The sequence below is a fragment of the Tupaia chinensis genome, unplaced genomic scaffold (assembly GCF_000334495.1).
Source record: "Tupaia chinensis unplaced genomic scaffold, TupChi_1.0 Scaffold139457_1, whole genome shotgun sequence".
Taxonomy (NCBI): Eukaryota; Metazoa; Chordata; class Mammalia; order Scandentia; family Tupaiidae; genus Tupaia; species Tupaia belangeri.
The window spans coordinates 1,620,138-1,640,237 of NW_006199342.1; the positions used below are offsets into that span (position 1 = coordinate 1,620,138).

Consider the following 20,100-nt stretch of genomic DNA (forward strand, 5'->3'; position numbering starts at 1 on the left):
CTGTGCCTCCTCCCATGTCCTTCTTTCTTTAAAAGCACACACACAAAAAATGATTATTTATTTCATTTTATTAATATTCTTCATCAATTTGACCAGGGAGAGGGAGAATGAGAAAGCAAGCAGCCATGTTCAGGACTTGAGCTGGTGTCAGCCATGTGGGAGTCCAGCACGTCAACCACCATGCCACCTGCCAGCCCCAACCAGTGTCCTAATTTCTAAGTACTGGGCACACCAAGGGACCATACTTTGGGGTTTCACGTTCTGAGCCCCAACAACTATTTAAAAATTATTTTTTGGCATTTTCTAAGTGACATTGCTTAGAAATGTCAACATTGCTGCTATTGATTCATTATTTTCTTAATCCCCTATTGTGGAATGTAGGAGAAGACTATTTTTTGCAGACATAGTATTTCTCCATAATCTGAAGTAAGCGAATTCATTCTTGGCATTCTGCTTAGGTTAAGTAATAAATGTGCTTTTGAATTGTTCCTTTTTCATTTCAGCTGACCTGAATAATGTACGTTTCTCTGCCTACCGTACAGCGATCAAAATCCGAAGACTACAAAAGGCACTATGTTGTAAGTTATTCTACCAAAGTTAATTACTCTGTTGTTTGGATTGCCTTTGTTGTTTATTTTTAAGACAAAGATAAATGAAGAGGGTGATGTGTTTGTAGAGTTAATCTGATTTTTAGGGCACCTCGCTCAAGGAGTTGGCGGCGTTTCTATAAATGCTTCATCACTTGCCCCTCAGCATGCAGTAGTAAGACAAATGGGCATATGCCATTCTCAGCCGGAGAACAGAAGTAACCAAAACATAGGAGTAACATGGAAAGCTTTTTCAAAAATTATGCTGCCACCTAATTTAAAAAGGGCTAAATTAAGAATTCAAGGTAGTAGATCTTAGCATTGTTAGTACTTTGTAACCATTTAGAATTATAGGGTTCCAAGTAGTTTCAACCAATACAATCCTACAATAAAGAAACACTAAAAAATCACATTCCCAGTCCAAATTTGAAGTGACATCTTAGCAAATTAGCTAAGTGTCTATTTCCTTTTAAATATGCCTTGAGACATTTAATAGTATCAGTGAATTTTCCTATGGAAGTTGGGTTCAGAATGATACTCTGTAATAGACCTTTTACAAAAAGGTTATTTTTCCCTCAGATGCCTAAAACTTAGTAGAAGTAAGAATTTCTGTAATAGAGTATAGATTTAAGGTACTTGGATTCTATTTGTGCTTGTCGTTTTAATGATTTAATCTATCCAAAGAAGATTCAGGTCTTGCCAGATAGTTAATATGGAAAGTGATGTTTGCCTATACTTTTAAGACAGGTTAATTTGAAAAGTTCTAAGTATTCGTGCTTGCTATCTTTTGTTAACAGTTGTTATATGTCAAGGCAGTTCAGTGAAGCCTTTAAAATTATCTTTAGAAAAAAACTCATATGTTAGGGCTGAAAATCTGTTCCTTAGAAGTTAACAGAAATTAGTAATAAATTTTGAGTTGACTCCATGAGGAGAGTTGAAGAAGAAGATTTAGAATCATTCAGAGAAAACATAGCAATACAAAGCTTAAAAGAGAAAAACTGGGTCAGCAGTGGCCCAGCAGTAATGCAAGGCTATGTCATGCAGACCCACATGGAAAATCTTGAGCTCACCTCCTGAGGCCTCCCTACATACATTGGCACAGGTGTGCATGCCTGGCATACAGGCTGGTGGAACCCAGGGTAAATCACTGTTAGGAGTGCCTGTCCCTCTGCCTCTCTCACTATGGAGGAAATAAATAAACTTAATAAAAGAAGAAAAACGTAATATGTGGATGTCCAAGGGGCTTACAAATACCTCTAGATATGGAAGAAATGAGATGACCCTGACTCTTGCTAAGCTGCAGAGGCACAAAGATGAGTAGCAGGTTTTAGCAGTTGCAGCAAGTATTGTAGAATTACCAGAACAAAAGATTAAAGCCAACACTGTTTGGCCACTGATCTTAATGTTGCCAGACAAGAAGAGAGGAAAATAATGGTGCCCACAAAGGGTGTTCGTTCTGCCCCAGAGTCCGTGGTGGCTGCAGTCTCAGAGGCTCACCTGCAGGCCCAGTCTCCAGCTGACAGGTGGAGCTATAATATGAGGACAAATGAGTTAGCCACAGAATCTCCACAGACCAGTACCATTACGATCATGGTTCCAGTGTTCAGTAATTCTTCTAGGTGGAAAACATGCTAATGCATTTAGTGTTTGCTACTGCTGGGTCTTTTGACTCCTGAAGAAAAAAACTTGCTCTTTCAGCTCATTCCTTCATACCTGAGAAGATACAGAGGAAAGACTCCTCCGACTTTAATTACTATGTTTTGTCATACGTAATTATGAAGTGCCAGACTGTGTTGGGTTCAAAATATTTGAGACAATGTTCCTAGAGTCAACCGACCTCACCTCAACTTTTCCAGCTGCCTTCTGCCTCCATTGCCCTCTGACCTGGGGCCTGTGTTGATTGTTGAGCTCCCCTGTTTATGATTAATCTGCTCCTTCCTCTCCCATCCTTTCTGTTTACTTGAAATGTCCTGATCTTTCCCCTACAATGGTCTGTGACCCTTAATTCCTCCCTAATACTGTTAAAGATTTACCTCTTTCAGAAACATTTACAAGCAAATCCCACCTGCCTCCAATTTTTCCAGTACTTTATGGTGACCTGTAATGATGGTTTCTCACCTGATCAGCATACGCTTGCCTTTGTTGATAGTGTCATGTTAGGGAAGTTGTCCTGTCTCCACTGACAGTTAGTTGAGGTTAGTGTACATCCCTGCTTTGTGTACATCCCTGCCCCACATAATGCTCTAATGGAGAAGGGACACTGTCATTGATCTGACATTGTTCATTCACCTGTTAGGCTCTGAGATTGTCCCAGAGAAAAACAATGTAGGGGCTTGGTTCCCACACTCAAAGAACTCCAGTCACAGAGAATGCTACATGTGGATGCATGCCTCTGCTTTCAGTGGATTCCTGTTGCCCCTGCAATGGGATGTTGTTCGCTGGCCCATGTCTCCACCTGCCTTCTGCTCACTGTGGATGCTCATCAGTTCCAGTGGATTGAAATGGCAGACTCTGTGTTCTCTCTCTCCTGCCTGAAAGCTCATGCCCACCTCTGTGTACTGCCACCTTCTCTTCCCTTAGGTCTCAGTTCAACTCAGCTTTTATGAGAATCTCTGTGGCTCTTCACTCTGGAGTAGCTCGTTCTTGATTTCTATCTCATAGAACTGTTTTTCTTTTTTTTAATTTGTAGTAGGGCATATACACTCAGAGGGAGGGGGAAGGGAGGGAGGAAGAGAGAGAAAGAGAAAGAGAGAGAGAGAGAGATAAAGAAAAAGAGAAATTAATCCCTAGAGGGTGTGACTACCCTGCAAACCTTTCTCTTCCATTCTCATCTTGGAAATTCGGACACATACACACATAGACCTGGCATGTTTTTCAAGCCTTCAGGTTCGAGATTTGAACCATGCAGTTGGTCATGTGGGATCCAGCTGCCTTAACCACTATACCACCTAGCTGGTCCGAACTGGATCTTTTCTTACATGGCACTTGTCATGATTCTTGGCTTAGGCATTAACACAAAGTGTCAGAGTCAAAATTTTTAATATTTATTGTCTGTCTCTCCAAAATTAAGTACACTTTCATGGGAGGGGAGTAGTTTTTTTTCTCCCTTGGGGCCCTCGTATAATTTGTGGCACAAGAGCAGGGATTACTTAGGACATGCTGAGTGAGTGATTTGAGTTGGAAGGTTATATGGAAGCACACCAGAATATCTGTACAGGATTTATGGTAGCACTTTTTAAAAAAAAATTTTTTTTAAGATTTATTTGTCCTAGAGCGTTTGTGCTTATCAGAGAGAGACACAGAGAGAAAGAGAGAGAGAGAGGCAAAGTGAGAAATCATGCCCCAGGGGTTATGGCCATGCCATAATCCCTTCTTCATTCTCCTCTCAAGATTTTTGGACATGAATGCATGCCTGTCCAGCATGTATTTCAAACGGCTAGGTCTAGGACTCAAACCGTGGAGTTGGCTGTGTGCCTTAACCACCACATCACCTGTTAACCAGTAGCACTTTTTAATAGTAAAATTTGTTTAATTTTGGCATATTCAGAAATGTGATATGGTACAGCAGCAAATATATTCAGTTGTTGGAAAAGTAATTATGTATTTTTTTCAGTTTTATTTTTCTGCCAAAATGTGTCATGACTTTTCCAACAACCCAATAAATAAATTTGCAATCACAGTCCATGTGGCTCAATTTTAGCACTATAAGATCGAATAAAAAAAAAATCCAGTAGCAGAAAAAAATATGTAAAGTTCGGTTCTATTTATATAAGATAGTGTTCCAGTTATATAAGATAGTTGAAAACCATGCAAAACTAAATGCTATATTACTTAGGGATAAATGAGGAGTCTTCGGCAAGTTCACAGAAATGCATGTTATTTAAAAAGGATCCATGTATTTCAATTTTTTACACTAAAATAAAAGTACTTTAATAATATTTTTCATGTACTTTTGAACTCCCCTCACATGTATACTTTTTCTTTCTCATTTAAAGAAAAAAATCATTATTAACTGCCAGAGTGCATATACATGTGCCAGAGAGGAGGATGGGTGATGAGAGAGAAAGGATATTTCTGCCATAGGACATAGTTGTGCAGTAATCTTCCATTTTTGCATCCCATCGGGATTTGGGACATGTATGCACATGTCCATGGCATGGTTTTCGAGCCACCAGGGCCTGAATTCAACCCCAGTCAGCCATGTAAAAATTGGCTTTCTAAGCATCTCACTTAACTGTGACACCGTGGGTCTGGGTGGAGTGGCTTAGCTATTTGTCCAACACCCAGAAATGTCCTTAAAAGTTAGTTTAGGTCAGATCAAAGGACTTTTCTTTCCTGAAGCCTTTTCTAATTCCTTAGTTTATTCCTCAAGCTCTCGTAGCGTACTTAATATTATATAAAGAACCATTTTCTGTTTTGTAAGAGCTTAGAGTTAGGGTCAGAGATGGCATATGCTTTAGCTAATGTCTAAGCCAGACTGAAAGGAAGAGGGACTAGAGGGTGAGGAAATAGTTTAGGAGGCAGATGGCAGAGGCTGAGCTGGCTGGTTGTAGAAGGAGAGATGAGGGTGTGTATTTATAAGACTTCCCAAGGGAGAATTGATGACAAGGAGATTTTGGTAGTTGGTCACTTATGGTGGGTGAAGGAGGGAGGCTATCAGGATATCTTAAGATTGCAAACTGGATCTCACCATAACAAGAAGTCAAGGCCTCTATTGGGAATGTATCTAAATAGAGGTTCCCGAAGGAGAATGGACTGGCTCTAGCAGAGAGCTGAGCAAGGGGCTGTGAATCAGGTACTCAGGCAGGAGATCAGCAGGGGAAAACAGTCTGGAGTCACACAGAGAGAAGTAATAATGGAAGTCATGAATGGTGAAAGAGGGCAGCAGGCTTAGAGAAAGAAAGGTGAACCATGCAACCTGAGCCTCACCTGTATTTCTGTGGTGCTTGCGGAAGAGGAGGTAAGAAAGGAGCTAAGCAGAAACAGACAGCTTTGAGACCTGCAAGAAGAGTCAGAGAAGCTCAAGGTTGGATGCTACTGTGCTGTTGGATGCTAGCAAGTGTTTTTGTTTTGTTTTTGTTTGTTTATTTGCAGAACAGAGTAATGATGCCCCCCCCCCTTTTTTTTTTTTTTGAGAGGTTTTTGCTATAGGGTGCATGCGTTCGCCAGAAAGCGAAAAACTATCCCCCAGGGGGGATGATCACAGCACAATCCCTTCACTTCTATTCTCCTCTTGGGATCTTGGACATACACATGTATGCCTTGTATGAGTTTAAGCCACTGGGTCCAGGACTCAAACCACAGTTGACTTCATGGGAGTCCAGCGACATAGCCGTTACACCAACTGCTGGTCCAGATGATGCATTTTTATTTGATCCCCTGTACCTTACATGTGAGATTAGAGAAAAATATCTGAAAGTTGGTTAGAAAATGATTCTGCTATTTGTTTCACCTACCACATGACTGAGCTGTCATTTACCTCTTTGAAAAGAGAAAAGCATACTCATAATTTTCTGTGATTTAAATGTAGTTAGTTCTTTAAAGGTAACTAAATGTGACACACTTCAGGAAGATCTATGCTTGGCTTCGGCACCAAGGCAGAGTGTCAGAGTAAATCACTAGAAATTGAAGACATGATTGTCTGTGGGATGTTGCAAATTACCGTCACAGCACAAGAGAGACTTTTCTGAGAGAAACACAAGGACATCCTGATCCAGGAAATGGTCTTTTTGGAATCAGGGCCATTGTCACTTTGTGCCATGAGGAGATCCAACAACAGTGCTGTGTTGCTGGTGTAGTTAATGTTGGAACTCAGAAAACCTAGAGTATGTTGGCAGTATTTGAATGTGTGTCTTTGTGTCTGTGGGAATTAGAACTCTGTAGCCATTCTTCTTTATTAAGCACTTTCTTTTGTCAAGCACTGTGGAGGAGGATTTTGAATTTCTCTCCTGCCCTCTAGAGGTTTATAACTGAAAAATGTCAGGTGCTAAGAAATGGGGTAAAGCTGACAATGAAAATTCCAGATGGTTGGTTCCTAGTATTTTCTAACACCATCTTTAATGCATGTGAAGCTTATGTCATCTATTTTTGTTATTAGTTTAAGTTTACCAGGGATATATTTGGCATCTGAAGGAAACAGATTGGCCTGGTATCAGATTTTTGTGTGTTGTGTTTGTCTTTTTCTGTTTCTTTTAAAAAATGTCTTCTTTGTTGGGTTGTCTTCAAAATCATTTTAGTCCATAATTTTAAAGTAGTTTTATCCAATGCAGATAACTTGAAAAAGCAGATAATTCTATGGTGTTTAAGCAGTTAGCATGGATGCATTTAATAATGTCTTTTAAAAATTCAAAACTAGTGGTATTCAATGATTAAAAATAGATAAATACAAAGGAAGCTCTTTGTTCATTTCACGTAACTGTCAAAATATGTCACTATGTTTTTTGAGAGAATAGTTTTTGTATAAGGCCAAGAGAAATTAGTTCATTTTTACTTTAAATACACTGAGTTTTTTTTTTTAATTTTTAATGCTAAAATGTTAAATATGGAGATAGAGGAAGGCTTTTTTAAAAAGTAGTTTCCATGATCAGACCTTAATGTGTGTTCTGCGATTTTTCCATTCTCATTTGTTTAGCTTTGTAAGAATCATAGCTACACTCAATAAATATATTTGATGGTAATTTGATAGGTTGCTTTGTTTTCAGTTAGCTAGTGAATGATGCAAAGTTGATTTTAAAAAAACTTGTCTTTGTTGTCTAAACTCCTCCACCTGGCCTTGTGGACCTCTCCTGGGGCATGTGTGCCTAGCTCATGAACTTCCCGTCTGCTTCTGCATGACCACACATGACCCTTCTGTAAGCCATGCATAATCCACACTGAAGTCTGGTCTTCCTTAGAGCCCCTGAACTTGCTTGAATTCTTGTCTTTTCTCAAGCAATTTTGTCTTGCTGGAATTCTTCCCTTGTTTCTCATAGATCTCTTATATATTATTAATTTTTTTTCCCAATAATCATTTATTTATTTATTTATTTAGACCAGACAGATAGAAAGTGAGAAAACAAACCAACAGGTCTGGGACTTGAACCACTGTCGACGATGTGGGAGTCGAGTACCTTAACCACTACACCACTGCCAGCCCCTAGCTTCCTATTTTTCGAGGCCAATTTCAAGTTCCAATTCCCCTGGGACAATTTTCTAGTTGTTCTTCCACTCCTCTAGCAGAGACAGCTCTTGTAGATATTGTCTATTCTTTTAGGGCACATTCTTTTCCTTTTAGTAAAATTCTTGGTAAATCTTTGAAAGACCAGCTCTGCCTTCCTGTTCTGTGCACACACTACATACTTCAGCACTGGCTGTACCCTCCATAGACACTCAGCACATGAAGAGTCAGGATGAGAGCAAAACATGAAGATCCATGGATTTGGGGTCTGCCCCGAGAACCTCTGTTAATCCTTCTTAACTATACATTTCCAGTTATGTCAGAGTATCATGGGAAGTAAACTAGGTTAGGACCAGATCATGATGGTGCGTAGCTCGGTCTTGATTCAATAGACAGTGGAGACAGTGAAGAGCTATTTATTTTAATTGCCAGAGAACATCTCTTTATGAACTTTGAGCGTCCTTATGAACTTTGTATGTCATATGTTTCTATGCATGTTAAGAAACTGTTTAAGAATGATTCATGAAACAGCAATATCAATGATGAACAGAAAACTGGTTGGCAGGCTGTTGATAGAAGGTACGATGAGAAGAGCAATTAGTATTTAATTGTGTTTATCATTTGGAATAGATTTAGAGACTTATACCTTTCTATATTTAAAAGTAGAAAGAGCTTAGAGAGAAAGTAGAATGCCTGAAAAAGAAAGTGGAAAAAATTGCTATTCCAAAGAGCAAAAAAGAGGGATGAGACTAGAAAGTGACTGAGCTCAAATTCAAAAGCATGGGAACGTGGGTAACAGAAGAGATGAGAAATGTAAGACTGGACAGGGCCAGCAAGTGGTGTGGTGGTGAAGGTGCTGAATTCCCACAAGTCCCAGACCTGGCAGCTCGCTTTCTCACTTTGCCTTTCTCTCTTTGTCTCTCTCTAGTCAAATTAAAAAATAATAACAATAATACATTTTTAAAAGAAATGTAAGAATAGAAATGCTATCTATTGCTTTAAAAACTAAAATTGGCTTAAAAAGATAGATTCTTAAAATGAAGAATCAAGCTAAATACTTGAGAATAGGAAGTTTTATGTCTTGTTGTTATATAATGCAATGACTGCATATAATCCTTTTTCTTACTTGGTTAGTGGACCTCTTAGAGTTGAATACAACAAATGAAGTTTTCAAACAGCACAAGCTGAACCAAAATGATCAACTCCTTAGTGTCCCAGATGTCATCAACTGTCTGACAACAACTTACGATGGACTTGAACAAATGCATAAGGACCTGGTCAACGTTCCTCTCTGTGTAGATATGTGCCTCAATTGGTTACTCAATGTGTATGACACGTAAGTCTGCATTTTTCTATCTTAATGCAATCACTGAATGAAATGGATTAATAACAGAAAGTGTCTACGTTTTTGTGTCCCACCCATGGTAACAGAAGTGGTAGAATGCTGCTACATGAGGTTGGGCCACATGGGAGGCCAGAGTTTGGGTCCTAGACTAACCTGAATGCTCGCTAACTGGAAGACTGGGGCAGAGGGTTGCAAAGACCCTGTCAAACATAACTTGTCTTTCTCTCTCCTCCTCCCAAACAGAGAAAAAAAAATATTCATGTTTAATTGTTTTTAAGTGAATGTTCTAAAAAGTATTTTCAAAGTATTTTCCCAGTGGAAATATTTATGTTAATCATTGAAAGTGAATGACTTTCCAAATCATTGAGCTCTTAACAAATAATAGAACAAAAAATACATGCCCATTATTTTAAGATTTTGCTTCAATTATAAAGGCTGTCAAATTCTTAGTATTCTTTATCAGAATCTAGGGAAACCCAAGTCCCATTTCCTTTTCCTCCTTCCATAATGTCTTACAGTTTTCCTGTCTTTGAAAGGCAGAATCTTGTATTTATTGTCATAAATTAAAATAATTTATTCACTATAATCTTATCTGTAATCTTTGGCAATTTAAGAGCAATTTAAATGACAATGAATGGGATTTGACTTGTCTTTTGATATTAGCTTTATTTATTGCCATGGTGGTTTTGCAGATATATGGTGTTTTAAATAATTTGTGCTACAGAACACCCCAATATCTGTAATTTAATTAGGTGCTCAGTGTTACATAAAGAACACTCTCAACTTCCAACATAACTCATTTACCATTAATTTGCCTCTTTTGAATACAACAATGCATTTGTGAAATAATCAATTCTAGAAAGACCTGCTGTGGAATGACATTTCTGAAACATTAGGAATTATTCATTCTTCTGGTGGGGGGTTAAAGTATGCAAAGATGAAATAAGAAAATTAGAACTGTTGTTTTTCTCTCAGACACTGAAAGTTATTTTCCATTAATTAGCTATATGAAAATTTATGTTTATCAGTCTTTTATTTGATTTAGAGAGAAAGAAGATAGATGATAGTTCACAAATGCACACGTTTAGCAGCTGATTGATTCTGTATAAGAAGTAAATGATGTTGATAGCTGTCATCTTTATAGAAAACTGAATTTTTAAAATAGAAAAATGTTTTCTCTTTCAATATTCATAAGTATCATAGTGTTTTTTTCAAATAATCAAACAATTATTGTTGGCGTGAGGACTCTTAAAGAATTCACTGAAGCCTTAGTCTTAGTTACCATAATGAATATAGAATTAAAGGTATTTCTATCTGATATATTTTGTTCCTTTTATATGAGAAAGAGAAAAAGACAAAGTACCCCTCAATGGGACCTGGTCAAACTGTAATCCTCGTTCCACATATTCATCCTGTCAGGATCCTGGGCAGACATGGACTCCGCATGTTGCCACTGAGTCTGGGATTCCAACCCCTGTCAGCTGTGTGGGATCTGGCTTCCTCTGCATAATGCTTAACCACTGCCCTTCAGGACTGGCTGCTGTTATCTTTTAATATATTTCTTTTTAATGCAAATTTTGGATTAATCTAGGGTAAAATACTAGCATTAATATTAACCCACCATTAAGCTGCCCTTCAATTTTTTAAATGTTTGAAAGAGGTATATAGTAAATTCACCAAAAATAGCTGGTCTATTATTTGTTTTAATTACAAAGCCTATAATTTAAATATATGTACCAGGAAAAATGCTAAATTGATGGAATACTAAGTTAGAAATTAGAAGTCCATCTCAAGAAATACTTTAGGAAAGAACTGAAGGACAGGTGGGAGTGTTCTCTCTAGGCATTGTTTACTAAGGCTGCTGTAACAAAGTAAATACCAGAAATGGACTTCCTCACAGTTCTGGATGCTAGAAGTTCAGATCGAGATGTCAACAGGGTTGAATTTTTTCCTGAAACCTCTTTCCCCAGCACTCAGATGCCTGTCTTCTCAATGTGCTCACATGGTCTTCCTCTGTGCCGTCTGCGTGCATCTCTTCTTTCTATTAGGTCAGCAGTCACATTGGATTTGATTCCACCCTAATAACCTCATTTTCACTTAATTATGTCTTAAAGACTGTATCTTCAAATACAGTCATATTCCCAAGAACTGGGATAAGACTTCAACAAAGAAATTTTAGGGGAACACAGTTCAACCCTTAAAACGCACAGGTGCCATTTTCATTGGACAGACCAAAAGGAATAGAGTGAGTTGGGAAGGAAGCAGTGTGTGAAATACTATGATTCTATTCAAGGGAATTAAATGTCAGCAAAATTCTGCTTTCTACCATGAAATATGAACACATGGGAAATGCTAGACTATGGTACTGTTTCTTATTTAGAAGACAGTATCCTGAAAACTTCTCATGTTCCATTTTAAAAGAAAAAAAAAAAAAAAAACCTTTCAGGACTTATCTCCCTTCTATGCCAAAGAAATATACCAAAAACAAGCCAGGCTGCTTGAGAATGAGGTCCATTTAAACTTCCAGTTTTAGAGAGCAGTATCATGGATTAACTTAAGGGAAAAAAAAAAAATAGTTACTCCTATGGCAGTAGGCTCAAATGGCCAGAATTGATTGTCCAAGATTCTCTAATAACTATGACTTAATCATTTATCTGAACAATGGTTATTAACTCTTTCTATTAATCTTAAAAATTCTTGTTGAGACTTTAATAGAAACTACAATCTACTCTCTTTCAAGCACCAGGACATTATAGGCCCCTAAGAAATCTGTCAACCTAGAAATGATACCATGTTCTAATTCTTCCATTCTTTCAGCTTTCTGATATTAATTCATTTCTCATTATTTGTGTGTGTGTGTGTGTGTGTGTGTGTGTGTGTGTGTGTGTGTGTACACATATATTATTTATTTATTTATTTATTTATTTATTTTCCAGAGGGTATATGCTCTTGCCAGAGAGAGATGGGGCAGAGTGGGCTGTGAGAAAGCACCTTCCTTGGGGCATGGTCACGCTGCAGTCTCTTCTCCATTTCTCTGTGCTATTAAGATCTGGAACATGCATGCACATTTGCTCAGTTTGTTTTTCAAGTTGCCAGTCCGGGACTCAAACCATACTGTCAGCCATGTGGGGTCCAGCCACCTTAATCCCATGGCTATGATACTATAATAGGCTGACATATACATACATATATATATAGAAGATGGCCACACCACTGTCCCTTCTCTTCTCTTGGGATTTTGGTCATGCTTACACTTGCCCCCAGTGAGATTTTTTTCAAGCCACCAGGTCTGGGACTTGAATTGTAGTTGGCCATGTGGGAACTCAGTGCCACCACACTACTGGCTGGCCCTCCACTGATATAATTTTTACTTTGTTTATGTAGTATGATTTAGCCAGGACCAACATTTTCAGTTTCAAGCACAACCACCTTTTTATAGAATGGGTGACATACACAGAGTAGATCATAGAATTCTTGAAATAGAAAGATTTGGGAGATTTTTTTTTCTTCCCTCTTCATTATGTTATTATGCTGATTGAAAAACTGACCCAATGGGACCAGCAGATGGCATAATGGTTATGTCTCTGGACTTCCACATAGTCAACACCAGTTTGAGTCCCAGACCCAGTGACTTAAAACTCATGCTGTGCGCTTGTACCAGGTAACCAAAATCTTGAGAGGAGGCTGGAGGAGAAGGGATAACAGTATGGATGGTCATATCCCCAGAGGGTGATTTCTCACTTTCCGTCTCTCTGTTTATCTCTGTCTCTCTGTGGAGGGCACACAACTAACAGCAAAAATCTCTCTAGAGAAAAAGAAAAACCGACCCAATGAGATAGGACAATTTATTCACAGTCACTTATTGCATATTAGTGGTATAGTGGAATTAATATTTAATTTTTTAATAATCACTTGATACATTGTCATACCTAGGAAAATAATACTTTGTAAATTAGTTTAAGTAAACTACTTCAACATCTAACATGTACCTAACTCCTTCTCATATTCCGAGTTTTAAGAAAAAATCTATTTTCATCTGTTGTGTATGATAAGAATTCAGATTTTTGGTTCTGGTTACTGTGTGACTTGGAAGCCACTTAACTTTGGCATCTCAATTTCTCATCTGAAAAATTGAGATAAAAATATCTTTTCTGCTTTCCACATGAAAGGTGATTGTGAAGGGCAAATGAACTAATATATGTAAAGAGGACTTTGTGAACTCTAATGATAAAATCGATTCCATTATGAATTCACAGCCTCCCTCAGTCTGTATCTTCCCAGGTTAAAAGTCTTAATTTCACAATCTTCCTTCTAGATTTAATGGAAATCAAAAGCAGTTAAATCATGCTTTACAGCAATAGTCTAGAACACTTGGTTTAAATACAGAAAATATTAACCTCATTTGCTGTAGTGTTAAGTCATTTTCCCCACTTTTCAAGATGGGTATAATTTTATAAGATATATATATCTTTCTAGCTAATATAATTTAAAGAGTTACTTATGAAAACTATCAGGAAACTAAATACTTGAATCTCTTTGAGCCTTGTCTCTTCTTAATAAACTTCCTTAGCCCCTTATTGTCTTTCAAATTCTGATACGTTGTTTAATATCAAAGCCCTCTACAATCTGACCATATAACCCATACTACTTCATTAATCAGTCACTTGATGCAGTCTCTCCTCCCATCTAATGAATCTTGAGTCTGGTGCTCTCATTTCTGCTTCTGTCCTCTTGCTAGACTTTTCCTGTGATACTTTCCTTCCTTGGGACAGACAGTCCAGTTGTGTCAAGTCTTCAATGTCTGATTTTAGATTTATCTTCTATATCAAATTTTGTGAGACTGATGACTATTCATACTAATTTGTAATCACTCATGACTAGTTAGCCACAATGATCTTGTATTGTTTCTTTGTTTCCATTCATAAAATTTGGTTTCATATTTTCTTTTGATATCCTAGTTGTTTCCTTATCTTACCTCCCAGCTAATGTGTGAGCTTGTGGTCCCTACAGTCCATGGAACCATGCTGGGATCCCAAGACACCTTCGTAACTGCTGATGGTTGCAGTGAATGGATGATTGACATTTTCTGTTGTCTTTCTGATATTTCTTTTATGTCTTGTCAGGATAGAGGCTCTAATGTATATTGTTTTGACCATTTTTCCCTTGAGGGGTTGCTTTGTCTTTAGCCACATTCATGTGATTGTTCCAGTGTATTCACAGAATTCTTTGTTATTTTTTGCATCTACATCCTGATTGTGTTCAGAAAATAAAAATCTCCTAACTTTTGAAAGGAAGGAGAAAGGCATTGTTTATGTCATGTAATAAATGAAAATCTTAAAAAACATGAAATAGAAATACAGTTTATAGCACAGCTCATTTTAGGGTTAATCTGAAATCAAATTGAAACTGAGAAACTAGAACGAGTACATTAACTTAGAAATTCTCATTATAGGGGCTGTATTTATTTTAATATTTAAATATGACTGACATTTCATAGGTCAGTTCTGAATGTTTTATACATAGTAAGGGGTTAGTAAGTTTGTGATATGATTTGATATAGATGATAAACTCTTGGCTATTGAGGGGCTATTTTGAAAATAGAGTTCCTAAGGATACTTATTTATTTGTTTGTTTATTTTATACTTCATGTCATAGTATGTATACAGAAATTTGAATATTGGGAACCAGCAGTTAGCGTAATGGCTATGTCGCTGGACTCCCATGTAGTCAACCGCAGTTCGTGTCCCGGACCCGGTGGCTTAAAACTCATGCCGGGCGCATGTGCGTGCGTGCCCAAGATCCCGAGAGGAGAATAGAGGAGAAGGGATTGCGGCGTGACCATCCCCCCTGGGGGGTGATTTCTCGCTTTCTGTCTCTATGTCTCTCTCTGTCTGTCTGGCGAGCGCACGCGCCCTACAGTGAAAATCTCTAAAAAAAAAAAAAAATTTGAATATTTATAATTTTTTTGAGGTTTTTGCCACAGGGCTAGTGTGCTTGCCAGAGAGACAGAGACGTTAAGAGGGAAAATGAGAACCCCCTCACCCCTACCCACAGAAGGAATTGCCATGCTACATATTCTTTTCCTCCAGTCTCCTCTTGGGATTTTGGGCATGCAAGCACACATGCCGGGTGTGAGTTTCAAGCCCCTGAGTCTGGGACTCAAACTGTATTCGACTATGTTGGGAGTCTAGGACCTTAACCCCCACACTGCCTGCTGGTCATAAATATTTATAATTTGAGATTAGAAGATATCAATTAGTGTTAATAGTAAAAATACAGTAAAATAAAGATTTAAATATAATTCAGCATTAATACTGCCTAAAATTTGTAAGTTGATAGGATTATTGTTTTGTGATGTTTTATTTATTTTTATTTGTTATTATTTTTTTTAATTTGATGAGAGAAGGGGAGAGAATAAGAATGGAAGTGAAAGAGCAAGCCAACAGGTCGGAGACTCTAACTGTGGTCGGCCATGTGGGAGTTCAGCATTTTAACCACCATACCACCTGCTGACCCCCAACTTCCTGCTTTTAAAGTGGCTTGAATTACTAAGTTTTAAATAGTCATTTAACTATGTGAACATTCGGTTATAGACATTAAGTGTATGGTACTGTGTATCGAAAATGTAATGTAAGAAAATAAATCATGTAAACCTAATCTGCAGGCAGCCCTTGATATGGTGGTTAAGGCAGCTGAGTCCCACATGGCTGGCCACATAGTTCAAGTCCTGAACTCGGCAGCTTGAGAAACACACATGGCATGTGTGCATGCATGCACAGAATCCCAGAGGGAGAAATGGAGGACAAGACAATAAAGTTATTTTTTAAAAGATATTTTTATTTATTTATTTTATTTGTTATTATTATTTATGTTTTAATTTTATCAGAGAAAGACAGAGAGAGAGAGAGGGAAAGTGAGAAAGCAAGCTGCCAGCTCCAGAACTTGAGCTGCAGTCAGCCATGTGGGAATCCAGTACCTTAACCACCACACCACCTGCTGGCCCTAAAGACAGTAAGTTTTTAAGTGTTGTGAAAGTTATAAGCCCTCAGCCTGTGGTTAATTTATAGTTAGGTTTCTTCCACTTGTTGTAAGATATATCACGAGCCCTTTCTTTCTGTATTAAGTCACGTGAATATTATATGTACATCTAGCTATCAATTTTGAGTCTTCATTTGTAATTATTAACAGATTTTAATTCAAATTATTTATAAAAATGAACTCTTTTTGACTCTACAGTTACTCTTTCATTATGCTTTAATTTGTTCTTCTCCATTTATGTGTTTTGTGTAAAATGACTTCAGGCTGTGTATTCTTCCAGACTTAGTCAAATGATTATTAAAATATATCATGAAGTTGCAGTATAGTTTTAATATAATTATGAAAAATAAATAGAAAATTTACATCTTTAAAATATGATTATTTTTAAATGGTTTACCCTCAAGAAAATAGGTATTCAGAAATAACATTCTGAAAAGAGTTTTAGGTGCACCTAACACACTGAGATTCTTTTAATTTCAGGGGTCGGACTGGAAAAATCAGAGTGCAGAGTCTGAAGATTGGATTGATATCTCTCTCCAAAGGCCTCTTAGAAGAAAAATACAGATGTATGTAAGAGCTTTTGTAATGTTATAACAGTTTATTGGGACTTTATATGATTTGCTAGTGATAATAATTGGGTTGCCAGAAAAGTCATGACACATATTTACATTGAAAAACATAGAAAACTATTTCATGACTTTTCCAACAACCCTGTAGTTTCCATTTTTTTAAATCTTTATTATCATGTACCAGGTTACACAAAGGATGACAGTACAGATATTTGGATTTGTTTGCTAAGACATGGAACCAACCTAAATGTCCCCAGAAATATGAATGGGTTGAAAAATTGTGGCACATATATTCCATGGAATACTACTCAGCCATAAAAAACTAGGCCCTAGAATTTGATAGAAAGTGGATGAATATGGAAGATTTGTTGCTGAGTGAAGCAAGTCAGGCTATGAAAGAGAGACATTGCATGTCTCCACTTAACATATACTGACTGTCTGCACCCTATGGTAGAGACTGAAAGATTGGAGAACATAAAAGTATTAAAAATTGTAATGGACACTAAAGACAAAGTGGAAATAGCATGTGGGAGGGGAAGAATATAGGAAATTTGGGGGAAAGTGGAGAGGTAGACATTTGTGAAACACATAAGATTTATTATCTGTTGACAAGGATGTGTATGTTGATCTCAACTGGACTGGACTGAGGTGTATGTCATGCTGGGTAAAGTATCTTCATACTCTAAGTGGTGAATAGCAATTTATTATATGAATAATAATAAAATAAATTAATTTTTAAAAAGAAAAAGAAATTAAAAGCTGAGAATAAGACCAAGAAATGAGGTGACTTGATAGTGTGAGGCCCAGCTACAAATTATATCTCATTTAATTTTTAGAATAATGACTCATAATGTAGGCCTTGTGGTTTCCATTTCTCAGCTGAGAAACTTAATTCTCAGACAGATTAAGAATATAATCAAGGGACCAGCAGTTAGCATAATGGTTATGCTGCTGGACTCCCATGTAGTCTACCGCTGTTCAAGTCCCAGACCTGGAGACTTAAACTCACACCGGGCACGTGCATGTGGGTGCCCAAGATCTAGAGAGGAGAAGGGATTGTGGCATGGCCATCACCCCTGGGGGATGATTTATGGCTTTCTGTCTCTCTGGCTCTCTGGCTAGCGTACACGCCCTGTAGCAAAAACCTCTCAAAACAAAACAAAAAAAAAACAAAGAATATAATCAAAACCACTGTCCCCTTCGTTATTAGTTAATGGAATGTTTCTTGGCATTGGAAAGAACATCTGCTGAGGAGCCAGGAAAACCTGCCCTCGAATCCCTACCACTTTAGGAGCTGGCTGTCTCTGGGTAGGTTACCTGCTTCCACTGCATGCTGCTGGCCAGGAGGAGGTAATATGTATGGCTCCCATTTCACAGTTCAGGAAGCTGAAATTTAGTGACTTTTTTTTTCAACTAAAAATGAAGCTGACAATTTCTGCTTGGAATGAAATTACAGACGGTTTGTTAAAAGTATCTAGAAATAGCTGTTGTTGAATAAATGATACTGCTATATTTCCAAACTCTTAACCACTTTTGTCCATAAAATATAAGTCCTGCCATGCAGAGTCCCAGAAGATTCTTTTTATTTATTTATTTGAGAGAGTTTTGTTTTTGTTTTTTGCTAGAGTGTGTGCTCACCAGAGAAATAGAGACAGAGACGGAAAGCAATAAATCACCTCTCCCCCCACCCCTAGGGAAATTGCCATGCCTCAATCCCTTCTAGTCCATTCTCCTCTTGGGATTTTGGGCACGCATATATGCATGTCCAATGTGAGTTTCAAGCTGTCAGATCTGAGACTTGAACCATGGTCGGCCATGTGGAAGTCCAGAGACTTTCGCTCAGCCACTTGCTGCCTCCACCCCAGATGGTTCTTTACAAATAAATAAATATATTTGTGGGAGAAGAGTTTGGAATGTTTCATGAATGGCAAGACACCAAAACAAGAGGATTTGATCAAGGTCCTATAAATTTAAGTTTTATGTTTCATGTAAACATGGGTTCATTTAAAGAAAACTTTTATTTTCTGGGGTCTTTACGAATGTATTCAAATTAAATTTCAGGTTTAGAGCATGATGCCTTGTTGTTCTAATGTAGTTTGACAAGAACATCAGTGAAAATAGATAGGGATTTGTATGAAATGAAAAGCTGATTGTAGGGTCAGGAGGTGAGGAGCCTGATGGAGTGAGAGCCTAGTAAGCCATGCATGAGGCTTTTGTTTTGTGGCACTTTATCCAGAATTTAAGTAGTCTTTGGCATCATAATCATGAAAATAAAAGCATCAGTGTTCTAAAATTATGAAAAGATTCTTTAAAAATCATTTTTGATTTGGAGTTTTCATAAGCTTTTGAAAGAATTAGGGTTCTCTAAAAGGAACAGTTACATCACAGTGCTGAATTTACTCTGAAACAAATACAAATTCAGCCTCAAAGCTTATCTTTTATATAATGCAACATTAAACTTTCAGATTTGAGCAGGGGAAGCAAAAGTCTGCAGTAAAAATTTCCAAAATTTACTTTAATACATGAAGTATGCACTTTTAGGAATTAATTAAATAAGAAATCTCTTGGGTTGCAGTCTTTAATTTAAATCTTTGCTGGGATATTGGGACTCTGGGAATGTTTGGGGGTTTTGTCTTGCTTTTTACTTTAAGGTCCTTAGCAACTCTGACATCTAGTTTTGATTTCCCCAGTGATATCAAAACACATCCTTATTATTATTTCCTTTGTTAGAATTAATATCCAAGACAACTTGCTCTCCAAACACAGTGGCAGAAGCACCATTTAAGTCAACTGATGTCTGTCTGAGCATTGATTTCACAATGACCAATGTGGACTCCTTCATCTCTGTGACACCTCCTGTTCTCTTGGTGCCTTCTTGAGACTATCCCTTGATTAGAATCTCAGGACACACTGGCCTTGGTGCTTATAGCTGGGTGTCTTCCTAGTGTCATCAAAAAAAGCATTTGTATCTCTTCAGTGATGATTTATCGACCCTGGGGTTTTAGATTATGACTCTTCTCGTGACCCACCCCCACAGCCTGACACTGCTTTTTGTATGTATTGATAATGTGAAGAATGTGAGCTTTAATAATGATTTAGAAATATGTCCAAATGTTCAAGGACACTTTGCTCCCAGGTTTCTTAAGTACTTTTACCTTCATCATGGCAGAGTATCGTAGATGTCTGCCTCAAAAAAGAAAAGTTGGGCAGGGTTGATCTTGCTGGAAATGTACTCTTCTCTGTAAAGATCATTATCCATGTGCATCGATTCTGTATTTACTTAATAAACCTCTTCCCAGGAGTGGGTCTAAAATGAGCATCATAATAAGACTCCTGGATAAATAATGTTGGGCTATGATAGTCTTAATTTTAAAAAATGAAAAGAAACCAGTCGAGCTCTAACCA

General features: G+C 37.6%; 1 protein-coding gene across 3 annotated transcripts in view; it reads left to right on the top strand.

Annotated features, from left to right (window-relative positions):
• Positions 1-20,100, top strand: part of UTRN (utrophin) — a 645,934-nt gene that overhangs the window by 556,406 nt on the left and 69,428 nt on the right. For all 3 annotated transcript variants that reach the window (XM_006161924.3, XM_006161922.3, XM_006161923.3), the window contains 3 exons: positions 504-578; positions 8,878-9,079; positions 16,607-16,692. In XM_006161924.3, the coding sequence (XP_006161986.1) occupies positions 504-578; positions 8,878-9,079; positions 16,607-16,692 (363 nt within the window). The remainder of the gene's footprint in view (positions 1-503; positions 579-8,877; positions 9,080-16,606; positions 16,693-20,100) is intronic.